The sequence below is a fragment of the Dromiciops gliroides genome, chromosome 1 (genome assembly GCF_019393635.1).
Source record: "Dromiciops gliroides isolate mDroGli1 chromosome 1, mDroGli1.pri, whole genome shotgun sequence".
Lineage (NCBI taxonomy): Eukaryota > Metazoa > Chordata > Mammalia > Microbiotheria > Microbiotheriidae > Dromiciops > Dromiciops gliroides.
The window spans coordinates 706,448,028-706,464,962 of record NC_057861.1 but is presented as its reverse complement, the minus strand read 5'-3'; the positions used below and the strand labels follow the sequence as shown (position 1 = coordinate 706,464,962).

General features: G+C 44.5%; 1 protein-coding gene across 1 annotated transcript in view; it reads right to left on the bottom strand.

The window, feature by feature from the left end:
* Positions 1-16,935, bottom strand: part of PLXND1 (plexin D1) — a 208,600-nt gene that overhangs the window by 152,928 nt on the left and 38,737 nt on the right. Inside the window, exon 2 of the mRNA XM_043976535.1 lies at positions 2,945-3,121. Within this exon, the coding sequence (XP_043832470.1) occupies positions 2,945-3,121 (177 nt within the window). The remainder of the gene's footprint in view (positions 1-2,944; positions 3,122-16,935) is intronic.

The following is a 16,935-nucleotide window of genomic DNA, read 5'->3' as shown; positions in this document are numbered from 1 at the left end:
GGTTTTTGTAGAAGATGGTGACTGGGGGCAGCTAGGTGGCGCAGTGTATAGAACACAGGCCCTGGAGTCAGGAGTACCTGAGTTCAAATCCGGCCTCAGACACTTAACACTTACTAACTGTGTGACCCTGGGCAAGTCACTTAACCCCAATTGCCTCACTAAAAAAAAAAAGAAAAAAAAAGAAGAAGATGGTGATTGAGCTTTGTCAGCAAGGAAGAGAAAGATTCTAGGAGGCAGAGGTGTGTGTGTGGGGGGGTACCTTACAAGTAGTGGGACAGCCAGGATGAAAGTGTGGAAAGGGGGGCTGGGATAAATGAAGAGAGGAGGTGTATGAAGAGTGGAGAGGACAGCTAGTTAGTATGGGAGTGGGAGTACTATCCAACAAGACTGGAAAGATGGGCTGGAGCCAGGCTTGGAGGGCTTTAAAAGCTATATAGAGGGGTTTCTGTTTTATTCTAGAGTGAATGGGAAGCCACTAGTGCTGGAGTAGGGGAGTCACATGGGCAGAAAATTACTTTGGCAGCTGTGTGGAGGACAGACTAGAGTGATGAAAGACTCGAGGCAGACCAATTAAGGGGCTGCTGCAATAATCTAGGTGAGAGGTGATGAGGGCTTGCGCTAAGGTGGTAGCTATGTGCGTAAAGGGAGAGGCTTGGATCCGAGAGAGGCTGTCAAGACAGAAAGGGCAAGATTTGGCAAGTGATTGGATGTGTGGGGCAAGGGAGGGTGAGAGGTCAAGGATAATGTGCCAAGGCTACAAACCTGGAAGATGGAAAGGAGGGCGATGCTTTCAGCAGAAATAGGGAATTTCAGAATAGGAGGGAGACGGGGGGGGGGGGGGGGGGGAGGATAATGAGGTCGACTTTGGACATGTTGAGTTTGAAGTAATGGTAGTACGTCCGGATTGAAATGGATAATGAGTATTTGGGGAGGGGGGATTGAAGTTCAGGAAAGAGACTGAAATTGGAAGGAGTGTGTGTGTGTGTGTGTGTGTGTGTGTGTATGGATTATGGTTAAACCCATGAAAGGTAATGAGGTTACCAATAGAAAGTAAAAGGAGAAGGGAGCTAGGATGGAACCTTGGGAACACATCCAGTTACAGGGCACGTATGGATGAGGAGATGTCAGTGGGGAGGGAGCAAAGGTGGGAGAAGGACCAGCAGAAAGTCTTATCTCGAAAAGCCAGAGAAGAGCAAGTGTCCAGGAAGGGGGAGGGGGAGGGCACAGCCTCAAATGCAACAGGTAAGTTGAGAATGAAGACTGGGAAAAGTCTAACAGATTTGTAATGAAGAGATGACTGGTAATTCTGGAGAAAGCAGCTTCAGGTGAATGATGAGACTGGGTGGCAGAGGGCAAAGATTTGAGAAATGAGAGGAGAGAAAGTGTAAATAGCCTTTTCCAGGAGTTTAGCTGAGAAAGGAGGAGAGATATCCTTTGGCTTGAAGGGATGGTAGTTAACATTTTTAAAGATGGAAGAGCCTTAGGTATGTCTGAAGACATGCCAGTAGAAAGGGAGAGGTTGAGGATGTGTGTGTGTGTGTGTGTGTGTGTGTGTGTGTTGTTGTATCTGAATGAATGAGAGATAAAGAGAGACATACAGACAGACACAGGCACAGATTCAGACAGGGGAGAGAAAGAGTATGACTGAGGATTCAATCTACTGGAGAAATTGGGGGGAGATGGGGCTGGTCTCAGCAAGCAGAAAGGTCAACTCTGTCAGAGACCCGGAGAAAGGAAGAGTGAGTAAGCAGATGACGTCAAAGAGTTCTGAGAGAGCCTGGGAAAAGAGGGAGCGGGCGGCAAATGATCCCAATTTTGTACCAATCAATGATATCAATCAGGATGAACCTCCAAAGGCTACAGACTATTTAGCAGGGGTGTAAGGCATCCCCCTGTATAATGTAAGCTCTTTGGGAACAGGCTTCTTTTATTCTGCCTCTTTATCCCTGCACCCAGCACAGTGCCTGACACAGCAGATGCTTAATAAATACTTGCTGAACTGAACTCCATTATTAATGAGTCGCAAGGGACTGGCATCCATGGAGTGCAGTCTGGAAAGGCCCACACCACAAGACCCTCCCTGGCCGCAGCTCTTGGGCCTCAGGATTCTAGAAGGAGAGGGGCAGTAGGGTATTGAGGGAAAGAGCCTTGGATTCTAATCAGAAAATGCAGATTTAGGGGCAGCTAGGTGGTGCAGTGGATAGAGTGCCGGCCCTGGAGTCAGAAGGACTTGAGTTCAAATCTGACCTCAGACACTTGACACTTACTAGCTGTGTGACCCTGGGCAAGTCACTTAACCCCCATTGCCCCACAAAAACAAAATAAAAACAAAAAAAATGCAGATTTAAATCCTAGGTTCATTCCCTCTCTGACTTGGGCAGATCACCTCCTTCCTTTCAGCTTCAGTTTGTTCTTCATTCATGAAATGAGATCATCTTATCCAAGATTTAAAGCTAGAAGGGACATCAAGGGCTGTCTGGTCTCATTTTATGAATGAGAAAAACTGAGGCCCACAGAGGTTGAGTGACTTGTCCAAGGTCATACAGATAGTAAAGTGGCAGAAGTGAACCCAAATCCTCTGATTCCAAGGACTAGAGGAGGCTGGGTCCCATCCAGCTCTGACTTTCTACAACATGATTCTGTGAGTTGGGGTCAGACAATGAAACAATTTGGGTTTCTTTCCAACTTCAGGGATCTAATTTTCCATCTCTGTGTCCCGATGATGATTTGTTAGGACCTGCCTCAGATGGATCTTTTGTGGCAGAAAATTCATGAGGTAGAGCTTGAATAACAATCAAGATGAGACTCAACCAATGGCTCATTCCAGGGGCAAAGCCAAGTAAGCTCCTGCCCCTGGAGAGCTGGTGGCTGTATGTATCTACCTTCACAGGGATTGAGGCTCTCAACCCAACCCCACCCACCAAGGGCTAACCAACTGTATTACCTTGAGTAGCCTCCCATTGGCTGTTCCCAGGAACACAACGGTGTAGTTGTTGACACTGGCCACAGCCACAGAAGTTAGCCCTTGGTAGCGAAACACCGGCGTGGCCTTGAGAGGCTGCAAAATGGACAGTGGATGTTGGAGGTGGGCAGCTCCACAGTCTAGCTGCTCTGGCTGGAGCTGCAAGGCGAAAACAGAACATTACTCTCTTGCTCGAAACCTACACAACTCTCCATTGCCAACCACATCAGGCACGGTTCAAAGGGCTGGAAAAATGTGGGTCAGAAACACCGACTGTTTCCTGTTCCTAGCCACATTAATCAGAGAATCACTTAGAAAAGAAAGCAGCGATCCTTAGGAGTCAGCATAGGTTTCCTAGGGATAAGGTATGCTCAACTCAACTCATTTTTTGGACTAGGTTACAAGACAGGTAGATTAGAGAATGCCATTGATATATTGCATCATGATTTTAGCTAGGCATTGGACAAAGTCTATCACAGTATTCTATGTACAAGAAGGGAAAATGTGGGGGCAGCTAGATGGCGCAGTGGATAGAGCACTGGCCCTGGATTCAGGAGTACCTGAGTTCAAATCCGGCCTCAGACACTTAACACTTACTAGCTGTGTGACCCTGGGCAAGTCACTTAACCCTCATTGCCCCGCAAAAAAGAAAAAATAAATTACTAGCATACCCTGGCCAAAGACTGTTCCCAATTCCCAGCCACAGATTGCCTCTCACTAATACTATTTATAGACTGAAATCTAAATCTGAACACAGATTGAACCCTAACCATTGGCCTAACCCTGGCCAGCTGACCTGCAACCATATACCGAGAATCATAAGGATAACTAGGCAAAAAGTGTGTGGATGGTTCAGTGTTGCCCATCCTTGATGTTGGAGCCTCCTTTCACACCATAGGTCGTTGTTCCTTTAGTAGGAGAATACGTACCATTATCATCAAAGCTAAGGGCACCTGTGGTGAGTGTTGTACAAGATAAGTTTAATTCAATATGAATTTATTACTCAGCACTGGAGATATAAAGAGGAAAAGTTACATTCCATCAGAATACAACACTGCGGGGGAAAGAATGCTGGATTGGGAATCTGAGGGCCTGAGTTTGAATTCCTCCTCTGCTACTTCCCTGCATGACCTTGCATAAGTCATGTCTGAACCTTAGTAAAATGAGAGGGTTTTACTAAAAGTCTCTAAAATCTCTTCCAGCTCTGAAGCTATAATCCTATAATGAGCTGTTGATCCTTTCAGAAATCCAGATAAAGGACTCCAGGAAGGAGGCCAGAAAAGGCTCCATCTGAGATGATGGAGAGCTCAGTCAGTTGGGCAAGGATACATGGAGGTGTTGGCCCTAAGTTGAGCCCTAGAAATTACACAGGCTGAGTCCCAGATGAACAAGAGTAACACAGACACACAGAGAAGTGCCCAGCAAACATGTCTTTGGAAGTGTATACTCATTCTAAGTCCTCATGTCCTTGTACTAAAAGATCTGTACATAGGCACTGTATTCAGAAGTGAGTAAATAGCAACTCATCAGGTCCCTTCTGAATCACAGAAGGCTGCAAAGGGGAGGTGGGCTTGGTGAGGCCTGGGGGCAGAGTGGAGAAGAAGGACACTGGAAGCCATGGGAGGGCACAGAGTGAGATTGATCATGCCCTGCTCTGAATTCAGAAGCTACCAATTGGACACCTTCTCCTTCCTAATATCTACCAACTTTTGCTATTTGGCTGCAAAGATTGCCTGGATCAGCCCACCAGTCAGGGTTCAAATGGAATGGAGGGGGGAGGGAAGGAAAGAAGAGTGAGAAAATGGGACAAAGGGGTTCTCCCTTTGTTGATCTTCCTCCGTCACAGACTCTTATTTCCCATTTGGAAGGAAGGGCCTCTGAACATCCCCCCACCAACCCCTCCCCATTCCAACACCCCAGGGTCAGTGGGTATTTGTTATATGTTCAAGCCAGCTTACTTATAGATTTCTGGAATGCCAGAGCTAGAAGGGACTTTAGAGATCATCTAACCCAGGGGTTCTTAAACTGGAATCCATGAACTTTAAGAAAATACATTGATAATTATTTCAATGTAATTGGTTTCCTTTTCGATCCTATATAATTTTTTTGTATTTTTAAATTTTTATTTTATTCTGAACTTAAGAAATAAAATAATCCTTTCTGTAACATATTAGAATAGAAAAAAGATGATTGAACATGAAACTGCAAATTATGTACAACTTGCTCTGCCTTTTTAATATGTGAAAAATGATCATGTAACTTTCCTTTTTTTCTTCCCTTCCCTTCCCTCTCCCTAGAGATGGCTACCAAATATGTGTATATGTAAAATCACTACACACTTCTATCTATCAGTTCTTTCTCTGGATGAAGATAGCATCTTCCTTCATAGGCCCTTTGACTATTATAAATACCCAAATTAACTAAAATCCTATGTATTTTATGCATTTAAAAACATAGAGGGTCCCATAGACTTTAGTAAAGTGACAAAGGGGCCCACAATACAAAAAAGGTTGAAAACCCCTGATATGATCCAAACATCTCATTTTACAGACATGGAAACTGGCCCAGAGAGGGGAAGAAATTTGTCCAAAGCTGCACAGTAAGTTAGCGACAGCATCAAGGCTGAGATCCTGATTTCTTGTTGTTTGTCCTTTGTTCTCAGAAAAGACCAGGACAGATGCTATGACTTGCAGTGAATTTAATTTAAGTGAGGAAGGGCTGTGTAAAGTCACCAGCCTCCCTCTCTCCTCTAGAGTCATTTGGTCCAGCGGCAAGACATACATCGGGACAACTGGAGAAGGCCTTAGATGTTTGAGGAGATCAAGAGTAAGTGACTTGCCCAGGGTCACACAGCTAGTAAGTGTCTGAGGTGAGATTGAACTCAGCTCTTCCCAACTTCAGGGCCAGTGCTCTATCCACTGCACCACCTAGCTGCCGCCCCCCACTCCGATTTCTAGTCAACTCTGCATGAACAACATCTGTCATAGTTATTCTGAGAAGAAAGACTCAAGTAGCTCCTCTGCCCTTCGTGGGGCTGGGAGTCAGGAGAATTGGGTTCTGCTTTTGTAACTCAATTCCCCATGTACCTTTGGGCAAATCATTCAAGCTCATTTGGTTTTGTCATCTGTACAATGAGGGGGTTGGAGTGACAGGATGTCTAAGATTCTTTGTATCCCATGATCTTGGCACCTGCCACCTTGTAGCCACTTGCTAAATGCTTGTTCCTTGACTCTGTTCCTTGGCCCACTGACATTCTCTGGTTCAGCACCGTTCCCTTGTATCCCCAAAGCCTGATCTCCCCTTCTGCCTCCCCCTTTTCCTCACTTGAACACTTTATTGTCTCACCTCCCTAACCTCATCCTTCCTTCCTCTCAGTCTCCACCTTCCCCTGCTGCCACCACCACCCACTTATAGCTCTCTCCCCACAACCTTCTCATTGCCCTCTACAGGGCCTGAGAAAGAAAAGCAGGAAGGAATGTATGAGATTGGAGGTGAGGGATGGGAGGGGGAGTCAAGAGAAGCAGCGAAGTATTGGGGGGGTGTGGAAGGAGAGGAACTATTTGGGGACTGCTTTTGCGGTTCTAAGGAGTCAGTGTTATAATTTTATTTTTATTTATTTATTTTCATTTTTATATTTTTTAGAGTTATAATTTTAGATGATGGGGGCTGTGAGAATAAGCATACATGTGTTATAATCAAACACTCCTCTCCGGGGAGAAGTTTCAGATATACCAGCATTCCTATATAAGTACACACAGACAGAAATCCACAGAAAGAAAATTTCCACTTAAGTTAAAGGGTGTGTTTGACGAGGCTGAATACATGTGTCCACTTGGGCTTGGGGCCAGGGAGAACACGGGACTAGAGAGGCGGCAGGAAAATCACAGACTCATGGGGTGTTAGTATTGGATGAGACTTTAGAAATCGTCTGGTCTAGCTTTTTTATTTGACAAAGGAGAATGAGGCCCAAGGAAGAAGGAATAAGTGACTTGTCCAAGGTGACACAGGTTTACGACTACGACCTGGGTCTGCTTCTCTTTTCTCCAAGGGTCTTCCATTTTCCTACTATCCACCATTTCTTTGGGGGGGGGGTGTATGTTTTGTCTGCAGTGTGTACATGTATATACACATGTACACAAGCACATATACACGTGTGAAAGAAAGCCAAGAGAAAGAAAGAGAAGAAGGGAGGGGAAGAGAGTGTAAGAAGAGACAGAATCATATGATCTATGATCTACAGCTGGAAGAGACCTCAGAAGCCATCTAGTCCAACTCCCCCCCCCCATTAGACAGACAAGGAAACTGAGGCTTAGGGAACTTAAGGAACTTGCCAAAAGAGGAGATGGGATTCGAACCCAGGTCTTCTGATTCAAGTCAGCATTCTTTCTCCATACCATGGCTTAAATGGATGCTCTCTCAGCTGCAGATCACAAAGAATACCCCATCAGGAAGCAGCCACCCTGCTGATGCTAAGCCACTCTGACTGAGCCAGGCTGGTTCTCAGAGAGCAGACACTGTCTATGACTGGGCTATTCCTGGTGTCCTGGCATGGTAGCACCTGCCAAAGGCCATTAGTACAGCCTTCAAGAAGCCAACCCCTTGACGAGGCATCAGAGTGGGATTTGGAGGGGTAAGACAACCCTGTCACAAGAGAGGTTCTGTGTGGTGTCCAATGAAAGAAAACTGTGCAGATGCTTAAGGAGGGTGTGAGTATAGTGAGCTCCCTCCCAACCTTGGGCAAGTTGAGCATAGAACCTAGAATAGGATTGGGTTCTTGGTAATGATCTAGTTCAATCTACTAATTTGACAGAAAAGGAAACTGAGCCCCGGTGAGGTGAAATGAGCTTGGAGCCTGAATAGTGAAACAGAAAGGTTGTCAAACTTGGAGTAACAGGACTTGGGCTTGAACTCTGGGTCATCTCTCCACTATCTGTGTGACTCTGGGGCAATTCATGTAAACTTTAAGAGCCTCAGTTTCTCCATCTGTGAAAGGAGGAAGTTGGACGAGATGACCTCTGAGCTGATTCCATGAACCCTAAGTCATGAAGCACAGAGTGGAGGCCAAGACTTATGTTCAAAACCAATGCTCTTTCTATGACCTAGCCAGAGTAGTACTTGGTTACTCAACCCTTGTGGACCTTAAAGAGGGAGTTCTCAGGATCGTGGGATGTGAGTGCTGGGAAGGGTCTGAGAGATAATGTCCTCTAGTCACCTTTATTTGACAAAGGAGGAATCCAAGGACCAGAAAAGTAAACTGGTTTGCACAGAGCCACATTGGGAATAAGGATAGCTAGGATTTGAACCCAGGTCCCTGGACCTTAAAGTCAGTGTCCTTTCCTATATATACCATGCTGATACCTATCCCCTTCCCTGCTCCTGGGATGGTCATTAAAGCCCATTCTAAAGCACCATGGGCTAATTAGAAACTTAGTTGAACATGGAGCTGTTTCCAATCCCAAGTCTCTGATTTGGTGAGACTTTGAGTAAGATCCTTAATTTTTCTGGGCCTTAATCTGTAAAATGGCCCGAGGTGGTCACAAAAGGCTTGAGAGAGAGAGAGAGAGAGAGAGAGAGAGAGAGAGAGAGAGAGAGAGAGAGAGAGAGAGAGAGAGAGAGAGATCTCTAAGCAGATCTAGAAAGAAAGAATGGATATTTGGGGCAACACTCAGGAAGTACATTCCACACTTGTATCCCCTCCATCCCAATAGTCCTCACCTACAGCTGTCCCTGGCATGTACTTCTGGGCTCTCCCATGGCACCTCCCCTGAGTTGAACCTGTCTCAAATTATGGGCTGAGCTGAGCCAAGCTGAGGCACCATGACAGAGTGCTATGTCTCCTGGCATCAGAAGAACCACACAAAGGCTTCCCAGTGATCTGTTCACTGAAGTAGCCATTAAACTCCTTGTGCCGCTGTCCCTTTCTTCCTCTTGAAGGCCACTGCAATTTGGCTGTCTCTAGTACATGTCATCAGGAACATGTCAACACAGGGGAGGCGGGAATGAGGAGAGGGGGAGGGGGAACCCGCTCATCTCCAGCCTAGGGACCTTCAGTTGGCAAACTGAATCACTACAGTGCAGCAAGGAAACTTATTCACTCATTTTGCAAAAGAGGAAACCGAGACCAGGAAAGAGGAAGAAATTTACCCAAGGACACACAGTGACAGAGAAAAGACAACAACTCAGCCTTTCTTTAAAAAAAAAAAAAAACCTTTGATTTGATCCTTAACCAGGGACTGCCCCTTGCCCACCCTCTACCTGGATTATAGCACATGGAACAGTATCTCACAACCTGGGAATTTGAGTCTGCCTCTAGTCGACATGTCCACATTATTTCTAGAAGCTTACTGTGGTGCTCAGCACTAAACTAGGCTCAGCACTGCTGAGGGAGGAGAACGAGGGGAGGTCAAGATGAAAGAGAAGAAGACAATGTCCCTGGCTCAACTGGAAAGCCAAAGAAGACACGTAGGAATCTGGAGATATGGGTTCTAGACTGGGTCTCTGAACCTGTTTAAGATGGTGATAAAAACACCTGCTCCCCTTCCAGGATTATGATGAAAAGTGAGGGAGACAAGAGGTAAAAGCATTTGGAGAAATGGAAAGCTATTTAAAGGATTCTTATCATCAACTAACCAGAAAGCACCTTTTATTGTTCAATCATATCCAACTCTTCATGACCCCTTTTGGGGTTTTCTCGGCAAAGATACTGGAGTGGTTTTGCCATTTCCTTCTCCAGCTCATTTTCCAGATGACAAAACTGAGGCAAACAGGGTAAAGTGACTTGTCCAAGGTCACACAACTAGTAAGTGTCTGAGACCGGATTTGATCTCAGGAAGATGAGTCTTCCTGATTCCAGGCCTGGCATTCTATCCTCTGTACCAACTAGCTCCCTGCCAAATGAATTTTAAAAACATTTATTAAGCACTGTGCTATTATATGTCAAGTACTGTGTTAGGCATTGGAGGAACAATGGAAAAATGAAACATCTCCTGCCCTTTACGATCTTGTATTCTATTATCAGAAAGTGACTTTAGAATAAAATGACAAATGCAAAATAATAGAGGAAAAATTGAATCTAAAAGCAGTGAGAAGTTAGTTGCCTGACTACTCACCTAGTGCAGGATAAGTCATTTAACCACTCTCTATGCCTATTGGTCCATAAAATGTGAACAATTGGTGCCTTTGTTCAAATCCTTCTCTACACAGGTCTTTGACTTGAGGACAAAGAACACCACTGGCAACACCATACCTTCCCAGCCTCAGCTCACGCCAATCCTCTCCAAATGCATTCTGGCCAAACTAACCTGGTTGTAAAGCCCCTACACGTTTCCCACTTTTGAGACTTTGCCTAGAGTGCCTTCACCTCTTTGCTGACAGCTGAATTCTCACCTGTATTTTAAAATAGCAATCCAAATGGAAGAGTTTAAGAACAAACAACACATAGAGAAGATCAAGGGAAGTATAATGGATAATTCTGATTACATATAAATTAAAAAGGTTTTCCACAAGCAAAATCAATGCAGCCAAAATCAGAAGGAAAGCAGGAAATGGGGATTTTTTTAGAATTTCTCTGATAAAGCCCTGACTTCTCAAATATATAGGAAACTGAGTTAAATTTATAAAAATTAGAGCCATTCCCTAATTGATAAGTGATCAAAGGATGTGAATCATTTTCAGAAGAAGAAATCAAAGTTCTCTATAGTCATATGAAAAAATGCTCTATACCTCTGGATTAGAGAAATACAAACTAAGACAACTTTGAGATACCGCTCACACCTAGCAGATTGGTTAACATGACAGAAAAGGAAAATGACAAATGCTGGAGGGGATGAAGGAAAATAGGGACACTAATGCACTGCCGGTAGAATTGTGAACTAATCCAGGCATTCTGAAGAACAGTATGAAACTATGCCCAAAGAGCTATAAGATTGTGCATACCCTTTTTTTTTTTTTTTTGGTGGGGCAATGAAGGTTAAGTGACTTGCCCAGGGTCACACAGCTAGTAAGTGTCAAGCGTCTGAGGCCGGGTTTGAACTCAGGTACTCCTGAATCCAGGGCCAGTGCTCTATCCACCGCACCACCTAGCTGCCCCTGTGCATACTCTTTGACCCAGCAATATCACTACTAGGTCTGTATCCCAAAAAGATCCCCCCAAAAAGGAAGAGGTACTAAATGTACAAAAATGTTTATAGAGGATCTTTTTGTTGTGGCAAAGAATTGGAAACTGAGGAGATACCCATCAATTGGGAAATGGCTAAACAAGATGTAGTATATAATTGTGAAAGAATACTATTGTACTTTAAGAAATGATGAAGGAGGGGCAGCTAGGTGGCGCAGTGGATAAAGCACTGGCCTTGGATTCAGGAGTACCTGAGTTCAAATCCAGCCTCAGACACTTGACACTTACTAGCTGTGTTACCCTGGGCAAGTCACTTAACCTCCATTGCCTTGCAAAAAAACAAAAACAAAGAAATGATGAAGGAGATAGTTTCAGGAAAAAACCTGGGAAGACCTATACGGACTGATGCAAAGTGAAATAAGTAGAACCAGGAGATTATTGTACCCAGCAAGAGAAAGACTGTTATGATGATCAACTGTGAAAGATTTAGCTAATCTGATCAGTACAATGATCCACAACAATTCCAAAGGACTCTTGATGAAAAAATGCTATCTACCTCCAGATTGATAACTAATGAACTCTGAGTGCAAATTGAGTATAATTTTTTCACTTTCTTTTTCTTTATTCTTTTGCAATATGGCTAATATGGAAATAAGTTTTACATTATTTCACATGTATAACTTTTTAAAAAATTAAACATTTTTAATGTAATAAACATTTTTATTTATAGTTTGGGGTTCCAATTTTTATCCCTCCTTCCCTCTCTCCCCACCCCTCCCCAAGGTAGCAAGCAATCAGGTAGAGGTTATATATGTATGATTATGCAAATTATTACCATATTTGTCATTTACACATGCATAATTAATATATTGTTTGCTTTCTCATGGGAGAGGGGTAGGAGGAAGGGAGAGATTTGGAGTTAAAAATTGGGGGAGAGGAGAGGTTAAAAATAAACAAATAATAAATTAGAAAAAGAGAAAAGAAAATTAATGAAATGGCAATCCGAATGCACAAATATGTTTAATGTGATTGTACATATATAACCTATATCAGATTGCTTTCTGTCTTGGGGAGCAGGGAGGGAAAGGAGGGAAGGAGAAAAATTTGGAATTAAAAATTTTATGAAAACAAATGTTAAAAACTATCTTTACATGTAACTGGAAAATAATAAAATACTTTTATGGTAAAAAATGGCAATCCAAATATTGGCTCTTCTGGTAAGCTTGCTCCGTCCCCTTCCCCTGCCCCCAACCCTGGAGTCACAGAGCCTTTCCCTCTGCAAGCACTTCTCTCACATACTTCCTCATATAATATTTTTCAATGCCCTGAAATTTTTTTTTTGTGCATTTCAGCTGTCTCATCAAACCCTAACTAAACTGTAAGAAAGCTCCATGAGGTCAAAGGCCCTGTTTTATATACCTTTATATGCACCCCAAATTCCTAGCACACTATATAGCACACAACGTTTAAGAAGTATTTTTTTTTTAGTGAGGCAATTGGGGTTAAGTGACTTGCCTAAGGTCATACAGCTAGTAAGTGTTAAGTGTCTGAGGCCGGATTTGAACTCAGGTCCTCCTGACTCCAGGGCCAGTGCACTATCCACTGTGCCACCTAGCTGCCCCAGAAGTACTTTTTAAATTTTTTGTGGGGCAATAAGGGTTAAGTGACTTGCCCAAGGTCACACAGTTAGTAAGTGTCAAGTGTCTGAGGCTGGATTTGAATTCAGGTCCTCCTGAATCCAGGGCCAGTGCTTTATCCACTGTGCCACCTAGATGCCCCCTAAGAAGTATTTTTTAATGGAACCAAACATATCCTTGTGCTTTCTACACTCAGTTTTCCTTCAAACAGGAGTGAGGAAACTTGCATCCTAGTTCTTTTTCTGTCACTAGGAGGGTAAACTTGGGCAAGTCACACCCTCTAGGCCTCAGTTTCTTCATCAATAAAATGAGGGCATTGGACCAATTGTTGCAAAGTTCCCTTCCAACTCTGACAGACTCTGATTCTCATTAAGAATGGTCCTGTTATCAGCCTCACATTCTAATTTTCACCTGCCACTTGTGGTCATGAAAAGGAGAGGCTAATTGCTTTTGTCTGTTCAGTAGTGAGTCTACTTTTTTTTTTTTTTTTGTGGGGCAATTGGGGTTAAGTGACTTGCCCAGGGTCACACAGCTAGTAAGTGTTAAGTTTCTGAGGTTGAATTTGAACTCAGGTCCTCCTGACTCCAGGGCCGGTGCTCTATCCACTGTGCCACCTAGCTGTCCCTCTACTACTTCATTTTTAAAAAAATGATGCTTCTCTCATTCTACCGTAGGACAATTGGTCTTTCCCTGAGGGCAGAGGTCATTCTGTGACTGAGACCGGGAGTCAGTCAATGGCCAGGGTCAGGGCTTGGGCTGTGGCTCTGATTAGGGAGTCAGTCTGTAGACGAGGAACAGCACAACCCAAAAGGCTAGTTTCAGCAGCACCAAACCCTACCCATGGAACTAATTAGCCATCAGTTCACTTGTTCAGATCAGGTTGCCAATGGATATTCCAATCCTCTACACAGGAAGAATGTCACGTGGGGGAAAGTGAGCTCTGTACATTTGCAGATACATGATAGGGACCACAGCTTGGTAATAATAACCATTCTCGGAGCAATGAGGGGGCTTGCCTGCGGGGGCAGGTCTCTAGCCCCCACTCTGATATTCAGAGGACTAGGAAGCATTTCTTCCTTCCACCTTTCCCAACCCTCCCCTCCTCCACCCCCTGCCACAAAGTTTCCCAAAAGGTACCAGAAGGACCAGAAAATATTTCCTCCTTAAAATTCTATTTTTTCCTGCAACCCAGTTCAGGATTACCATCTCCATGGCAACCACTTGTTTAGCTAGCAACTCCACTCTACCTTAGCGGCTCTCTCAACAAATACTTGGGGGGCAGCAGGCACTCGCCGAATGCTCCCCTGCAGGAGCCATCCCCAGGTTGTCTCCAAGCTGCAAATAACTTTTTCAGAAACCACCAGCTTCTTAGCAGAGTCCTGCTGGAAAACCCACAAGCCCCAAAGTCGTGTCAGGCCCTAAAAAAGCAGCAGTCCCCGTTGGCTCCTCTGGGCAGCCCAGACACCTCCCCGTCTGCTCCAGCTCATCCAAGAAGCCAAGCCGCCCCCCCCACCCCCACCCAAGCCAAAACAGGCTCCTTCAACTGTCAGGACAGAGGGAGACAAAGGAGGGAGGCCCCAGGCTCAGCCGACTGATCTGTCTGCAAACACTCTCCCCACCCCAAGTGGCTGAGTTAAAGTCACAATTGGGAGCTACTGCTCAAAATGGACTGGGTAATTTTCCCACTGATTGGGACCATTTGGAAGAAATCAAAGATCTAGAGCTTTCCACAAAGGGCAGAATGGCTTTCTTTCCCTGCTGAATGGGGTTTCACAACCTAGCCCTTTCATTCTTGCTCTTTCTCCCCTCTTCTCCCCCCACCCCAACCCCCAGCCCTTTTAAAGGGCCCTTCTGCAAACATGACTATGGCATTGTTCAGCTCCTTAACTTGAACAGCCCAGTCAATCCAAGGCCTTCCCAGCCCATTCTTGGAAAATTAGCTTCTCTCAACTGTCTCCCACACAAAATGAGCCACCAGGACTCCAGGGGGAAATGGTCCTGAGATTCTGTATTCAGCGTAACTGAGGAGAGATAATGCCAATTTCCCCTCCTCCTCCTCCTCTCTCTTCTTCTTCTTCTCTCTCTCTCTCTCTCTCTGTGTCTCTGTCTCCCTGTCTCTCTCTCTTTCTCTCTCCCTCCTTCCCTCTTCCTCCCTCCCTCCCTCCTTCCTTCTCTCTTTCTCTCTCTCTCTCCCTCTGTTTTTATGCCTGTTGCTGCCTCTGTCTCTCTCTTTTCTTACTTATAAAATAGGGGATACGAATCTTGCCTACTTCACAGGGTTGTTCTGAGGATCAAATGAGAGAATAGAGCAATTTATCCAATATCACTCAGGATGCTGAAAGAGCCAGGATTTGAACCCAAGACCCTTGACTTCGAGTCCAGGGGGTCTTTCCTCTATGCCATAGCTGTCTCTCCTCCTCTTCTTCCCCAGCCTCCTGCCTCACACCATGTAATTTTCCTGGTCTACTTGATAGCTGAATCTCTCTCCCTCTCTTCCCTTCCATTCAAATCCATTAAATGCTCTTACTGTGCCATTTTATTTAGGAAAGCATGGATGGATTTGTAGAACAGCTCACTACTGGAGAAGCTTGTTGTTGTTCCCATGTATTTATTAAAGGAAGGAAAGTGGGCCAGAAGGAAGATTATGACCTTGCCCTCCGAGCTTAGCTTTTGTGCTTGTTCCGATTTATTTGCATGGAAAGACCCCAAAGGATAGAGGGAGGGGGTGGTGCCTAGGGAGACTGCACTGCTGCACACCCAGGCAGGTCTTTGGCATTTGTTGAAAGGTAACACCTGAACTGATCTGAGGAAGATACAGGCCGGCAAGGAGCAACTGACAGGAATAGAGGGAATACTCTAACCCTAAGTCAGATAAAAGTTTGGAACTGAGACTGATCCTTCTAGAAAGAGTAAATAACATCAAAGATAGACCAAATGCCTTCGGGCTCTAAATACTAGGCCGACTGTCTGGCATTTCAAAAGAATACAGCTCCAGAGGAAATGTGTCTGAGCAATGACAGATCTCTGTCCTTGTGGAGAGAAAAAGAAAAGTTGATGTTTTCTAGTCTGATAGAATAATAAACAGCTTAGGCTCTGAGGGCTAAGCGAAAAGAGAGACAGCAGAGCCCATTCTTCCTTTTCTGAGGGAGAACTAGCATCTCAGCTGAGAACTCCCGCTGAAGCCCAGGAGACAGAGGTGTGGCACAACAGAAGCAGGAGACCCAGCAGGGAGTAGCAATGATGTGAGACCCGGCAGAGAGCTTCGGAGACACAATGCAATCCTCAGGTGCAGGGTCAGGAGAGAGCAGGGCCTAGGGGGAAGCAGGCCCAGAGGGAAAATTATGAAATATCACCAGAAGGTATCAGCATATGCTACAGCATTCGAGCTGTGACGTGGCCCTTGATGCTTCTTTCCCTGTGCATGCACGGTCTTCCTATTGTGTTCCTCCACATGTATTCCCTATGTGTGTGCCTGACACACATGTTCCCTACAAGTGTGCCCACCACGTGCTATTACTCTTCCCACTAATGATGTATTATTTGTGAGAAAATGTGCCCTAAGTCTGGAGGATGGGAAAGAACTAGCAATGTTCTACTGTTAGTTTTCTTATGATGATATTTAATAAATATTAAAAATAATAATAGCTAGTATTTTACATGGCACTTTAAAGTTTGCTAAGCACTTTACAAATATAATCTCACATTATTCTGGGTTTTTTTGCAGGATAATGAGGGTTAAGTGACTTGCCCAGGAACACACAGATAGTTAAGTGTCAAGTGTCTGAGACCGGATTTGAACTCAGGTTCTCCTGAATCTAAGGCCAGTGCTTTATCCATTGCGCCACCTAGCTGCCCTACCACATTATTCTCACAACAAAAAGTAGGTACTGTTATTATTTCCACTTTACAGATGAGAAAACTGAGGTAGATGGTGGTTAAGTGATTTGTTCAGGATCATACAGCTGGCAAGCGTCTGAAGCCAGATATGAACTCAGGTCTACCCAATTCCAGGTCTTCCACTATTCTACCATGCCACCTAGTTGCCTCATTTAATGAAATATCTTTATTTTGAACTAGCCGTGTTCTTTGGCTGACTAATTGAAATTGATACATTGGTAGGGGGCTTATAAGCTATGGTTTTGAGTGAATGTTAGAATATTCTAAACTTAGAATAGCATTTTTGGGAACCCCATGTGCAAAAGGATTTTGCCCCTAGTGCT